This window comes from Cryptomeria japonica, chromosome 3 (genome assembly GCF_030272615.1).
Source record: "Cryptomeria japonica chromosome 3, Sugi_1.0, whole genome shotgun sequence".
Classification (NCBI taxonomy): domain Eukaryota; kingdom Viridiplantae; phylum Streptophyta; class Pinopsida; order Cupressales; family Cupressaceae; genus Cryptomeria; species Cryptomeria japonica.
In genome coordinates this window covers 306,221,699-306,234,003 of record NC_081407.1, presented here as the reverse complement: position 1 = coordinate 306,234,003, position 12,305 = coordinate 306,221,699, and the positions used below count along the sequence as shown (strand labels likewise).

The following is a 12,305-nucleotide window of genomic DNA, read 5'->3' as shown; positions in this document are numbered from 1 at the left end:
TCTAATACTCATTTTATAAAGGAGGATCTAGCCACGTCTAATACTAGCCTGTATCCTAGTGGACATCGACATCTCCAAGGCTATTAATGGTGATGTTGTCTCAATAATTAAGGATAGACAATGGATTCAACCACTGGATTATGAGAGCCTGCCATTCTAGTGCAGACAATGCTTTGCTACTGGATATCTTGCTTCTGAGTGCTCTCGTTCTTGGCAAGCTACATGGTGGAGGAATACCCATCCTGATCATATAACTATGGATGTTTCCATTGTGTCTAACTCTCTGGTGCATGAATCTCACAGTGAGGTTCCTCTCGTGGTGGAGTTTCCTAGGTGGTGTGGTTTATGCAGTGTTGTCATCCCCTATTAGGACTTTGCTCTCAGAACTGAATCAAACATCTCCTGTGTCTAGGCCAATAGCCCAGTTGGCAGGCAATGGTGGGACTCTTGTTATGGATTTTATGCTGCATTTGACATCTCCAAGTGGACCTTCCTATTCATGTAGGTTATCTATGGTTGAGATGTTGGTTGAGGACTCCCTCCTTTCCCACGCTTAGTGGAGCTGGCCAATGGTGTGTCTACGACAATCGTTCAAAAAGAGAGGTCTGCCAAAATCTGTTTCCAAATTCCATCCCCAAGTTAAAGGTATGCAGATTGCAAGGAATAGGTCAGAGATTGTATAAGTTGGGGTTATTCCAAACGCAGTGAGGGTGAAGATGTGTTTTTGGCCGAGTTTTTGATAGCTTTTGTCGTAATTATTGTTTTGTTTTTTCTCATTGTTGGTCAGCTAGTGTTCTGCTGACATTTCGCTGTAAAAGTGTTTGAGGTCCCGGTAAAACATATTCACCCATCAATCAAAAACAAATTCTCAGAAGTTAATTGTCAATTACAACAAAACAGAATTCTAGAAGTAGAACTATCCAATTTCGAAATGATAAGAAATATACTTAATTTGAAAACAAAAGTTGCTAGCACAAATTTGTGCCAGATCTATAAACAAGACTTGACATCATTGCTCCCTGCTGGTAAGGAAGGTTTATAACTTAAAAATGGCATGATGGCATGTTGGCAATCGCAAACTACAAGAAATTATTGAACATTGAGGATGTAATCAAAGTAGCTAATATATCTGGCATTGTAAGCTTACTAACTATACATATAAGAAGAAATCTCCTTACAACATGCAACCTTTCTTATATTTTTCTCACTAGAAAACAGGACTGTCCTTTCCTTGAGAACCACTAGGTTTATTATCCCTATCTTTTCTTCGAAAAAAACGTCGATGTAGTCTTTCCCTAAATAAAACATTCAGAGAATCAGTACATGAAAAATTGACCATCCATAGATTATAAATACCAAGAGAAGATCCATTAAAAGACATTCACATCATACCTCAAAAACACTAAGAAGATTTTCCAAACAAGTGAAGCAAATGCCATTGATGCATTCTGAATTACCTTAGGTTTCTAAGCCGCAGCGCCAAGTCGTTGATCTCTAAGCCTGAAAATTTGAGTGATATAAATGTACCAGGAACTTCTTCACTAATAGTTTTTGAAAGCTTTTGCATAGAAACTGACAGCCTTTGGAAGGACTGGTTACATGTCATAATGTACACAAGGCACACATCATATTAATTACATTTTTTCTTGTTAAATTGAAATGAAAATTCATTCCAAATACTTCCAAGAAGAAACTTAACGCACTCTGAAAAATACAGCCAGTGAATGGTACAACTTTATAAATTTAAGCAGGTACAATTCTCTTACATTAAGTGTTGGAAGAGCAATAATGATCAAAGAACTGAACAACCCCAGACTCTGCAGGATCAGATGAAAAATAGGTTAGATATTGATTATTTTAATTTTCCAATAGTCAGAAAACTGCTTAAAAGGGTCAAATGAAAATAAATATAAGGTTTTCAACTTCCAGTCTACCACTTCAAGAGAAATAAGAATGATGCCAACAAAGAATATATAGGTGAGAAGCCAAGTCACCTGTCTACATTAAGGCTTTACAAAGGAGATCTCACCAATGTGGTGAGCTTTTGTTAGAGTTAGGATTTACTTATTATTTCCCTTGTTTGTTTGCAGTCCATGCTGCTGCTTGCATGAGACATTGTCATTGCAATATCACACATTTATGGATGGATTGAGCATTAACTGTTCTGCCTTTGAGTGGAGTTTATTGTAAGGGGGTTTAAAATTAACTTTAAATGCCTCTAGAAGCAGCTGTTGCTGCTGCTAGAGCTAAGCATCGCCGTGGCAGAAAAATAAGCACAGAAGTTTGTTACCGACGCATTGATTGAGGTAATAAAAATGATGTTAATATCCTAACTCTTAAATTCAGTTTGATTAATGTGCTGTCTTGTGAATTTCTATAGATATGTATTGTATAATTTTAACGTAATATGTTTTTATTGGTTATATTGACTGTTCAAACAGGAGCCCAAAAACTGAAATGCTCAAAGTTCACTTTTTGCCATTAATAATAATTCTTAAAAATTGGTTTCTTTCTGTTTCAGTTTTGGAACCTGGTGCATTTTACTGCCATGCCTAACCATGTGTCATGGATTTTCTCAGACCACTAATGTCGTTTTCAATAAGGGAAGTGTAATATCCCTTGCCAAATCTGATTGAAAATTTCTGATTTAAATGCTCAAGGAATATTGTCAAACACTTGTCATGAAACTTCTATATTTGCTGATTGTGGTTTCTTTTTGATATTCTAATTTATGAGATGATAATATGCATTCATTGAACTCAAAAGGACATATATCAAAGTCTGAAACCAAATGAGAATGCAATGTAACACCTACCACTAACCTTTCAATGACAATGTGACTGAAATTGTATGAAATATGCGTCTACAGCTGTTAGACATTTCTACGAACATTTGGCATGCACTCTAAGAGACCAATATGCGCTTACAGCAGATTGACATTAACACAAAGACTTGTCATACATACATGTAATTCCCACGTGCCAATGAGTGGTACTAACAGCAATAAATGTAGCCTCCAACAATCATAAATTTTGCCCAGATTTCAATGTCATGATAGCAGCGACTAATCTAGAAATGAGCAGCAATTAAAACCCTTGAAGAACCCTTGAGTAGACTCAACTAAGATGCAATATACTGTAGCGTTTACTGTTCACGCCACTGTAGACGCGGGCACTGTAGCAGCAGATTCGAAAACTCAAAATCTGTTGTCAATAGCTGCAAATTCACACATCCAGGTCTGCAGATAATAAATGACTGTAATTGCCCTTGAATGGCACACAAATTCATGAAGCTCTCACCAATTATGCACCAATGATGACTCAGACATAAGCCATCCAATTAGCAGATTTCAGTGTTTATTTCAACACCTCAAATGCTGATCACCTTGAAGAGTTTTCGTTCCTCAAGTTGCAGAAACCCTTGTAGCAGATCGCCAATCCCAAGGAATAAACAATGTCAAAATGCTAATCAATCACCAAGGGTTCGATTTTCTCCATAAATGCCTTTAATTATATTTAATGATATTAAATGATATAACATCTTAATTAATCATTAAATGTATGCCTTGGTAAGTGTGCAATAATTAATTAATTAATGGCCCCCTTTTTAATGATGCCATGACCCTCAATAATAAAGTTAAGTTATAACTTTATTATAACACTTTTAGTTATTTAATTATAATAAGGGTCATTAAAATATTAATATCTCCATTAATACTCAACATCTCGCATAGCCGTCTGAAATGGGAGTCATCACTGCAATTCCCCATGTGACCAACTGCTCAGCTATAAATAGTAAGGGGTCCATCTCAATGATGTCAGACTTACTATAAATAGTAAGTGTGGCAAATGAAGTCCAAATGAAGCCAAACGAAAACCAGATCGAAGCGCACTGAACACTGGAGAAGATACAACCCTCAGAGGACCCTCTATCCAACACACTAGCCTATGAGGGTCAGGATAATAGGCTAATCTCACAAAATCCAAGTCTGTTAAAATGGGGACATTACAGGAAGGAACATATTTCATGGTAGCAAAGCTTCAATGCACTTGTAGATTGAGATTCCTACACCCCCCATCCAATTATGGTCTTTTCTTAATGGTCAATTCTGTTGTCAGTTTTCTTTGAAAAAAACTGAGGTGTTTGAGTCTCAGTCAACCTTGTTGAATCCTTGAAGGAAACAATCAATGTTCAAACAGAAAGCTTTATGTTGAGGATTTTACATTGAGGAAAGATGAAAAATCGTAACTTGATGTCTTCTCCAATTCCCCCCAAGCCATCAGCACCCTCAGTTCAAATAGTCAGGAGCTATCAAACTAACAACAAAGTTCAAACAGCCCATGGCTCCTAAACTGCCTACTGCCAACGCAAGCAATTCTCAAGCAGGCAAAAACCTTCAAACCACTAAGGACCCTATAATCCCTCCACATCTTTAGAGACAAGCTAATATCTGTACTCAGCATAAGGAGGAGCAAGTAAAGTGGCGATAAATTAATTTGGGAGATGTTTGTTACCAAAAAAGCAAAATGTCAACTTCCAGTGTTTTCAAGCTTCCTAAGCAATTACAACATGACAAGGGCACGACACTAGCCTCTTCCCCTCCTGCTATTATGAAATCCATCTCTTTGAATGTGAAGGGTGTCAGTGATCCCTGAAAATAAAATAGTAATACAGACAAAAATATTGTGGCCAATCTTTTCTACCAATGTTAATTATCATTGAACAGTTAAAATTTTTATACTTGTTTGCTAATGGCTTGCAATTGTCTTTAGTACTCCTGCCCCAATATTTTCCCAAAATGTGGTAATTTGGGGCTATGACCCCTCTAGACACCGCATCTAACTCATCATAATCTTCACGATGATGTATTTGACCTGGTTAGTATTTATGCCACCGAAAGTGCAGTTGAAAGAGCTAATTTTTGGAGGTGGATGAAACATAATTTGCATGAAGCTAACTAGCTCATTTTCGATGACTTCAATATATTTTAATGCAAATGATACGGATGTACTTCAACATGTGCAACGAGCACTCGTGTATAATAAAATCAGATTTTGGAGACAGCAGGAGGATGACAAATAAAATAATATATAAAAAATAATAAATAAATTTTTAAAATACATATAAATTAAAAAGACCTAAAAATAATTTCAACAAACTAAAAGAAGCAAAATTTTGAAAAACATAACATTTAAATATATCTACTGAAAGTATAAACATGAGAAACCATACAGAGTATGTAACTCCTGAAAATATCACTACAATCAAAAGGCTTGACAAATAACACACAAGCATGCTTCCACCTCATCTATGTCACTTGAAACTAATCATCAAGCGTCCAGGCATGCCATACACTAACCTTTGTCACTTAACTATTGTCATGTGCCTCCTAGGCACACTTTATTGTCATCTATCTCACTTAAAGATTGACTGGATGTTACTTATGACTCCAAGACTACTCAAGCATGCCAATCAATCATGTATGTTACATAAATCTTCTTTCAATACACTTATTAGGTGCCCTTTCCCTTCATGTTTGCCACCTAAGGTTTGATGCAAGTGCACATTTGTCATCTCCTTGCCACTAAAAGGTTCAGCTGAAACTAAATTAGCAAAGCACTTCCCTTCTACTTGCCATCTAACCCTGCCTAGGTACACCTTAACTTGACCTTTGTCACTTCGACCCTGCCTTGTATATCTCTCTATCATGGAAGGCCTCTTGGAAGCACACTTCTCAAGTGTTCATGTCAAGTGGTTAGTAATTTGCCGCTACTCATTCACTTGGAACAATTTCTAATTCAAACAATGGCATCTTTGAATCACAATCTCCCTTGAGTGGATATACAATTAGACAAGCATTATGTCATGAATATGGCTCCCCTAATTTTCTTTAAATGAGAACCATGGAAAACCACCTATCCATCCGTAGAAATGATAGATGTTTGAAACAAAACAAACAATAAACGCACACTATGACAATCAACTTTAGTCTGCAACAATTTGACAAATGAACACAATGAAACATGCACAAAAGGACTTGCCATCAAAATTTTTGTAGGGGTGCAACAATTGGCTCTCTTCAGGAACCATGGAACATTTTGGACCATAGGAGAACTACAGAACTTATAGTTTAAACTTAAAAGCATAACAATGTTCATCCACTAGGTAGTAGAGTAAGAATATTTCTAACACCTAAACAAATGAGAAACCTAGCCTAAAGAAAGGATATTTCTAACACCTAAACAAAATGACCAACCTAACCTAAACAAAACAATGATAAAAGAAAACACATCTCAAAAAGGGAAGCACCTCACAACATAACAAGCACCCAAAATGTCTACTTAAGGGAAGAAAAGAGGACTAGCAAGACAAAAGGATTTAGATGCTAGGAAAAATAATCCATCCTCTTAAGCTAAGGGTGCAACCATGGTGGCATATATCATGATGACATTGAAGATCATGCAAAGAAAAACTTGGTTAGAACTGATCACTACTTAGTTATTTTAGGTACACTATAAATTCTTCAACTTCAATTAACATCATCCATTCATCTAGAATATACCTTGTAGAATCCTAATGTCATAGCATATCTACATATTAAAGACAACCTCAAACTTTATTCTTCCGTTATGCTCTTGATAGCCCTCTTCTGTGATATCCTCTTCTACCTAAAACTCATTGCATGTGATGCCTGTCCATCCACTGATTCTTCACTGATTACTTGGGAGCTATCAAGGATGCAGATAAATCAAACCTCAATAAAAAATTCACTATGTCCTATAATGATGGCTCACTTTGAAGCAAGAAAATGTCAAGGTTTGGCATTGAATTCTGAAAATAATCCTCTAATCCAATGAGCCTATTTGGAGCTAAATTATATTCAAGAGAAGAAAATGTTCCCCATCTAATTGTGATCCTTTGATGAAATGATGAAGAAAAATATCAACCTCTTTAATTGAGTTTTCTATTTCTAGCAAAGTTGTTAATCTATCAACCTCTTTGATTGCTTCGTTGGCCTACAAGGTTTTTGTCCTTTGACATGCAAGATCTTCAGAATTTTCATCCTTTGACCTCTTGTGAATCCAAGGGTTTCTTTCCTTTTATCTCTATGCTTGAAAGCTAGGGTTAGAACAACTTTGAGTTAGGGTTTGGCATATTTTCATTAAAACTATTATGTTCAGACCTCAAATCCTTAATACCCACTGGAAGAGAGCCAAAGACTGTATTGAATCCCAAATCTTGCAATTAGTATTCAGCCAAAAAATACCCATACCAAACAAGCAGCAATTTCCTTCAAGTTGTGCATGAAATCATGCCACGTACATTGGAATGAGCTTTAGAGGCATGGGGAATGTTTCCTACGACTTGCAATCATCCTCTACAATAATGGCAAGGATCCTACAGGTTTTGAAATCGTAACGACTACATTAATGATGGCCATGGTTGTCCCCCTTGTTTGCACTACTAGAGGTCCACGTGGATACACATCCCCATTATTAAATGATCCTTTTATTCCCACAATCTTTTGAAAGAAACATCATCCAACTAAGCAGTAATGGTGATTCAATCATGCGAGGAGGTAGGTGAGGTGAATAGTGAGAAGAGGCAAAAATGTCAGTTTGAGTGATAGGGGTACTCCATGACTTGTACCACAAGTTGAAGGCTAGAGTTCAAAAGGGAGGCATATCAGTGAGAGGAAGTCCAACTCTTTGACAAAGGCTTGTGAAGGAGCAAGGTTTGGTGGAGAGGTATGAAAATATGGGAAAATTCAAAGTCTTGATGGGACAAAAAATGAAAGTAGAGAAAGAGCACAAGGTATGAAGAATGGGGAAGTTTGATGCCCAAATGGAAATAGAGTAAAGGACATGTCGAGAAGTGAAACTCCACAATTCCAATGACTTACACAAACTTAGAGAATTGGACATGCTTCCATACTTAGAAACTTCAGAGACCTTTGGCAACTACATGGGTGATGGAGATGAACACATACACAAAATTGGGTCAAGGGAGATGCAAATAATAGGAGATAAGAGATTTGGTCCATAACATAGATAATTACAAAAGGGGAACATGACAATTGTCACCAATTGTTTGCAAAGGTTCTTTGTCCAACATAGAGAATATCTCAAAAAGTTTAGGAATAGATGCTAAGGAAGGACTACATTCACTTGAGGATGGAGGATGAACAGTCAAAAGATAGGATCAAAAAAACCTGCTTGCCTCTATGATCTAGCATAGACCTTATCCACCAAAATAGAAAAGCTTCACTTGAAGTGACAAGACTAACTTTCCCATTGCAAGATTGGATTGTTATATCTCATGCCCCATAGTGAGTACTAAAATCTGCTTGCATTTTAATTTTTCTCTTTCAAGACAACTCAAATGAAAACAGCATGTGAGGTAAAACCTCTCTCCAAGTTGTAAGGGGCAGCTCCCTAAGATCTAAACTAACCTTAGATGCTGAGCTATGGACAAAATATACAATTAAATCTTCAAAATATTTTGTCGGGGAGATTTTGCAATAATGGAATAACTAAAACAAGCAAAACTAATATATTATAGGGGGTGAATGACATTCATGTGGAAGATGAGTCTTCCTCCATTATTCTTCTAGCTAACTTTCTCTCTTCGTTCTGTTTGTGATCTTGTCCTCTTGATGGTCCTTTGTATTTAAAGAATTATATTAATGAGAGAAATTAAATTCAATTACAACAAAGAATTTCTAGACAGCCATAGCTATCAATACAGCCAAAAGAAAGAAAACCCTCTTCCCAAGAGGGTTTCCTAAAATTCCACCAACCCCACAAATCCAAAGATTTCAAGGCCCCTACAAGATACACACTCCCTAAGGGCTGCATGAAAGAAAAATTAAACTCAATCATTATGGATAAGCAGAAGAAGTTGCCTATATTATCCAGAGACAGAGACCCCAAACCTGTGATAGTCCTTTGTTTTGTGGGATAATTTGTTTAGGGTGTATAGTGGCTTATGTTGTGTTCTACTGTTTTATGTTATCTTTTCTTTTAATATGTTTGATATCATCCCATATTCAGTCTGCACTTTTGGACTTTGTAAGCATAATTTCTTTTTCTCTAGCTTGTGAATGTCTTAAAAGGATTTTTCTTGTGAGCTAGTAGCATCAAAATGCAAGCGGGTTATTGATGGAGATGCATATTGTAATATCTCTACATAAATATTAATATTTTGTCATGTCCCCATTTTCCTAGGCGATCACTTAGAAGATGAGATTCACCTGTTATCCATCTCCGCAGGTGAATTCAGTGAATAGGAGATGATAGTGATGGCACATGGGGGTCTACACATGGCATTTGTGCGCTTGATAGTGTTATTATTTGATATTATAATGTTATTATAATATAAAGTCACTTTTTCTAAAAATAGAAAAAGAATTAATTAAAGTGACTTTATGAAATAAAGTGCAAAGTTGAATTAAGTTATTAAAAAGGATCCCATGGCACGTTTTCCTAAGCATGAAGTGTTTTTAAAAGGTGAGGCCAAGTCAATGAATAATAAGGCCCTCAAGTTGGGCGATTTGGCAAGGAGTTTATTACATTTAATAGATTTCATTAAATTAAAACATGAGAACACAAAAATGTGCGACTAGGGTTGGGAAGTAATAAAGCAATGTGTGGGGCTCCATTTTTGGCATCTTTGAATCATTATACAATCAACTTCTCGGGAATTGAGATCTGCAGATGAATTTCGGCAGCAAACAAGCCTCTATGGAACAAAAACTCCTTGGGGATCAATGAATTGGATGTCAACCCAGTTCATAATTGTGGGGAATTCATACAGGATTCCTGTTTGTGCTTCAATTGAGAGTTATATCAGCAAATTCAGAACTTTACCAGCAGATTCAGACTTTGTATTGCAGATTCAGGAGAATTTGGAGACCCCCAAAGGCATTCGTACCATTTCTTGAGCCAGCTCTACCTCCTCCTTGCTAGTCGTACCACTTGCAGCTCCCTGGCTTCATCATTTGGGTTGTACAACTCAAAAGGAAGCTGGAAATTGTTACAGGCCACAGATGTCAGTCTAGGTCTAGATCAAGGATTCTTTGAGGAAAACTTAGGAAATTCAAAAATCTTGCCTAGAGGCCAGGCACAATCCTTAGCAATTTCAGTATATTTGTTTTTAGTAATTATTGTTGATGCAAATAAACTCCTTTGGAGTCATTGGACATCTTTGAGTGCTCACCCATTGTCACTTATTCAAGATTATTCAATAAATTCCCTCTTTTGGCTGGGCATTGGACTCCTGGTATGTTCATTATGCCTTGATGGAATAGTTTCCTAGATTTTGGAAGTTATCATGTTGCTGTCATAAGAAATCAGAATTCTGAAGTTTAAATCAGTCAGTTGCATTCTTGCATTTTTCCTTCCAAGTGTTGGTTTATTGGCATTTGATTATGAAAAAACACTATGCAAACTATTGAAAACAAACTCAATCAAAAACCATCAGCAAAACAGTTATAAAACATCATTACAGTATCTTGGAAGCAAGAAAATTTCAGTCCAAACTGTAGGGATCTTTCGTATTTCTTACCTTATTAATTTATTTCTTATATAACCAATTTCTATTTTCTATCTTATACTTAATCAATGCCTAATATTTAAAAAATTAATATTAATTTAATGTCTAAATATTTAATATATTAATTTAATAACTAAATATTAATTTATGATCAATAATACCCTAAACCCCAAAGCATGATCGATTAAATACTCAGCCATAATATATCGGCTGTCATACTTGAAAAGGCACGACTCCTAATAACGGATGAATGAAGAGAACAAAAGGGTGCAAGGGAAAAGTCATAAGCATTTTGTTGATGTTTTTTTTATGACAACGTCTAACACAGAATAAAGTTACCAATGGTCACTTCACTCTCTCTTGATCAAAGTTTAACCATATGCTAAGATTACGGAAAGTTCAAACGGCTAACTCCAATGTTCCTTCATGCAACGGACGTGACTCAGTTGGCGGATGTGATTGCTAGTAATCAAAGGGGCCTTACGTTTGCATCATTCTTTCACTTCTTTGATGTGGCTAGGACTTCATCATCGGATACGGCAATTTTGCGATGCTTCTGCTTTGAACGAACTAAAATGAACTGAAAATAAAGGGGAAAGGGTTTAGAAGGATCTAAATCTACTCCTAAGGGCAATGATATCAACAGTTAATGCTTTGGTGGACAAATTCCAAATAAACCAAGCTCTGCTTTGCCAAGATTAACTACAACTCTGCAAGAACCGGTGCAATCTTCTGAGGATGTTGAAGGATTTTCACATTGAGAAAGTGCATTTGAATACCCAACACAGAACAATCCAAACGATTGTCCACAACCGAACTTAGCACACGTTTGGGGGTTTAGGCTAACTTTACACTGCAACTTACAATCAGCACGATGCAAAAAAAAAAAAGAACCATGCAAATTCATCAAACACTATTACATTCTCCATTGAAATCAAAGCACTTTATCTAACAACTGAGAAAATAAAATTCTACTCTAAGTGAGGAAGGTGAAACCATGCAAGTCTTGAAAAAAATAACTTAAGTGGACACCATCAGAGAACAATGTTTCACTGTTATTATCTCAAAACTTATCGCAACAATTTCATACAAATCTCCCTCCTTCAAATGAGGGGGATCACCCCTTTATATAGGCTTTGGGCCATGATTACACATGCAAACCCTAATTAGGGTTTTCCCTAAAAGATTCCCCACACATGATGCAACAAGGTGGGAATCAACAATTAATAACCCGTCATGCCCTTATACAATTAATTCCATCCCATTACAATTAATTACATTCCTGCCAAAAATGGCATCCATTGTGCATTAAATGCACCACTTCTTTCAAATTTGCTCAATGTGCATTGAATGCACCATCACTTCCAAATTGGTTACATGCAATAGATGCTCCACCACTGCATTAAGTACGACGACTGCCATGCAAAAGGAATCTGCCATAGCACCCTAAATGTGACGGCTACATGCAATAAAGGTGCTCCATTAATTCAACATGCGTTGACCTGGCTACCACATGGTGAGAAACCCTTGGAGAGAGAAAATTTCATCTGGGAAGAATTTTCTTTGAAGTTTTGAATTTTCCTTGCCTTGGAGAAGATTTTTCATCAATTCTGCATATTTCCAATTTTTTAGGAAAATTTTCAAATTAGGGTTCCACGGTCCAGGAGAGAGAAAATTCTCTCACAAATCCAAATCTAACATCATTTTGAAATTCGAATGATTTTTGATGCCCGAAAATGGATTTTTCAAAA

General features: G+C 36.4%; 1 protein-coding gene across 2 annotated transcripts in view; it reads right to left on the bottom strand.

The window, feature by feature from the left end:
• Positions 1-921: 921 nt before the first annotated feature.
• LOC131034301 (uncharacterized) overlaps positions 922-12,305 on the bottom strand; it is a 32,117-nt gene continuing 20,733 nt past the window's right edge. For both annotated transcript variants that reach the window (XM_057965772.2, XM_057965771.2), the window contains exons 2-4: positions 1,767-1,817; positions 1,458-1,591; positions 922-1,295 (exon numbers count right to left, since the gene is read on the bottom strand). In XM_057965772.2, coding sequence (XP_057821755.1) covers positions 1,208-1,295; positions 1,458-1,591; positions 1,767-1,817 — 273 coding nt within the window. In that variant the 3' untranslated portion in view covers positions 922-1,207. The remainder of the gene's footprint in view (positions 1,296-1,457; positions 1,592-1,766; positions 1,818-12,305) is intronic.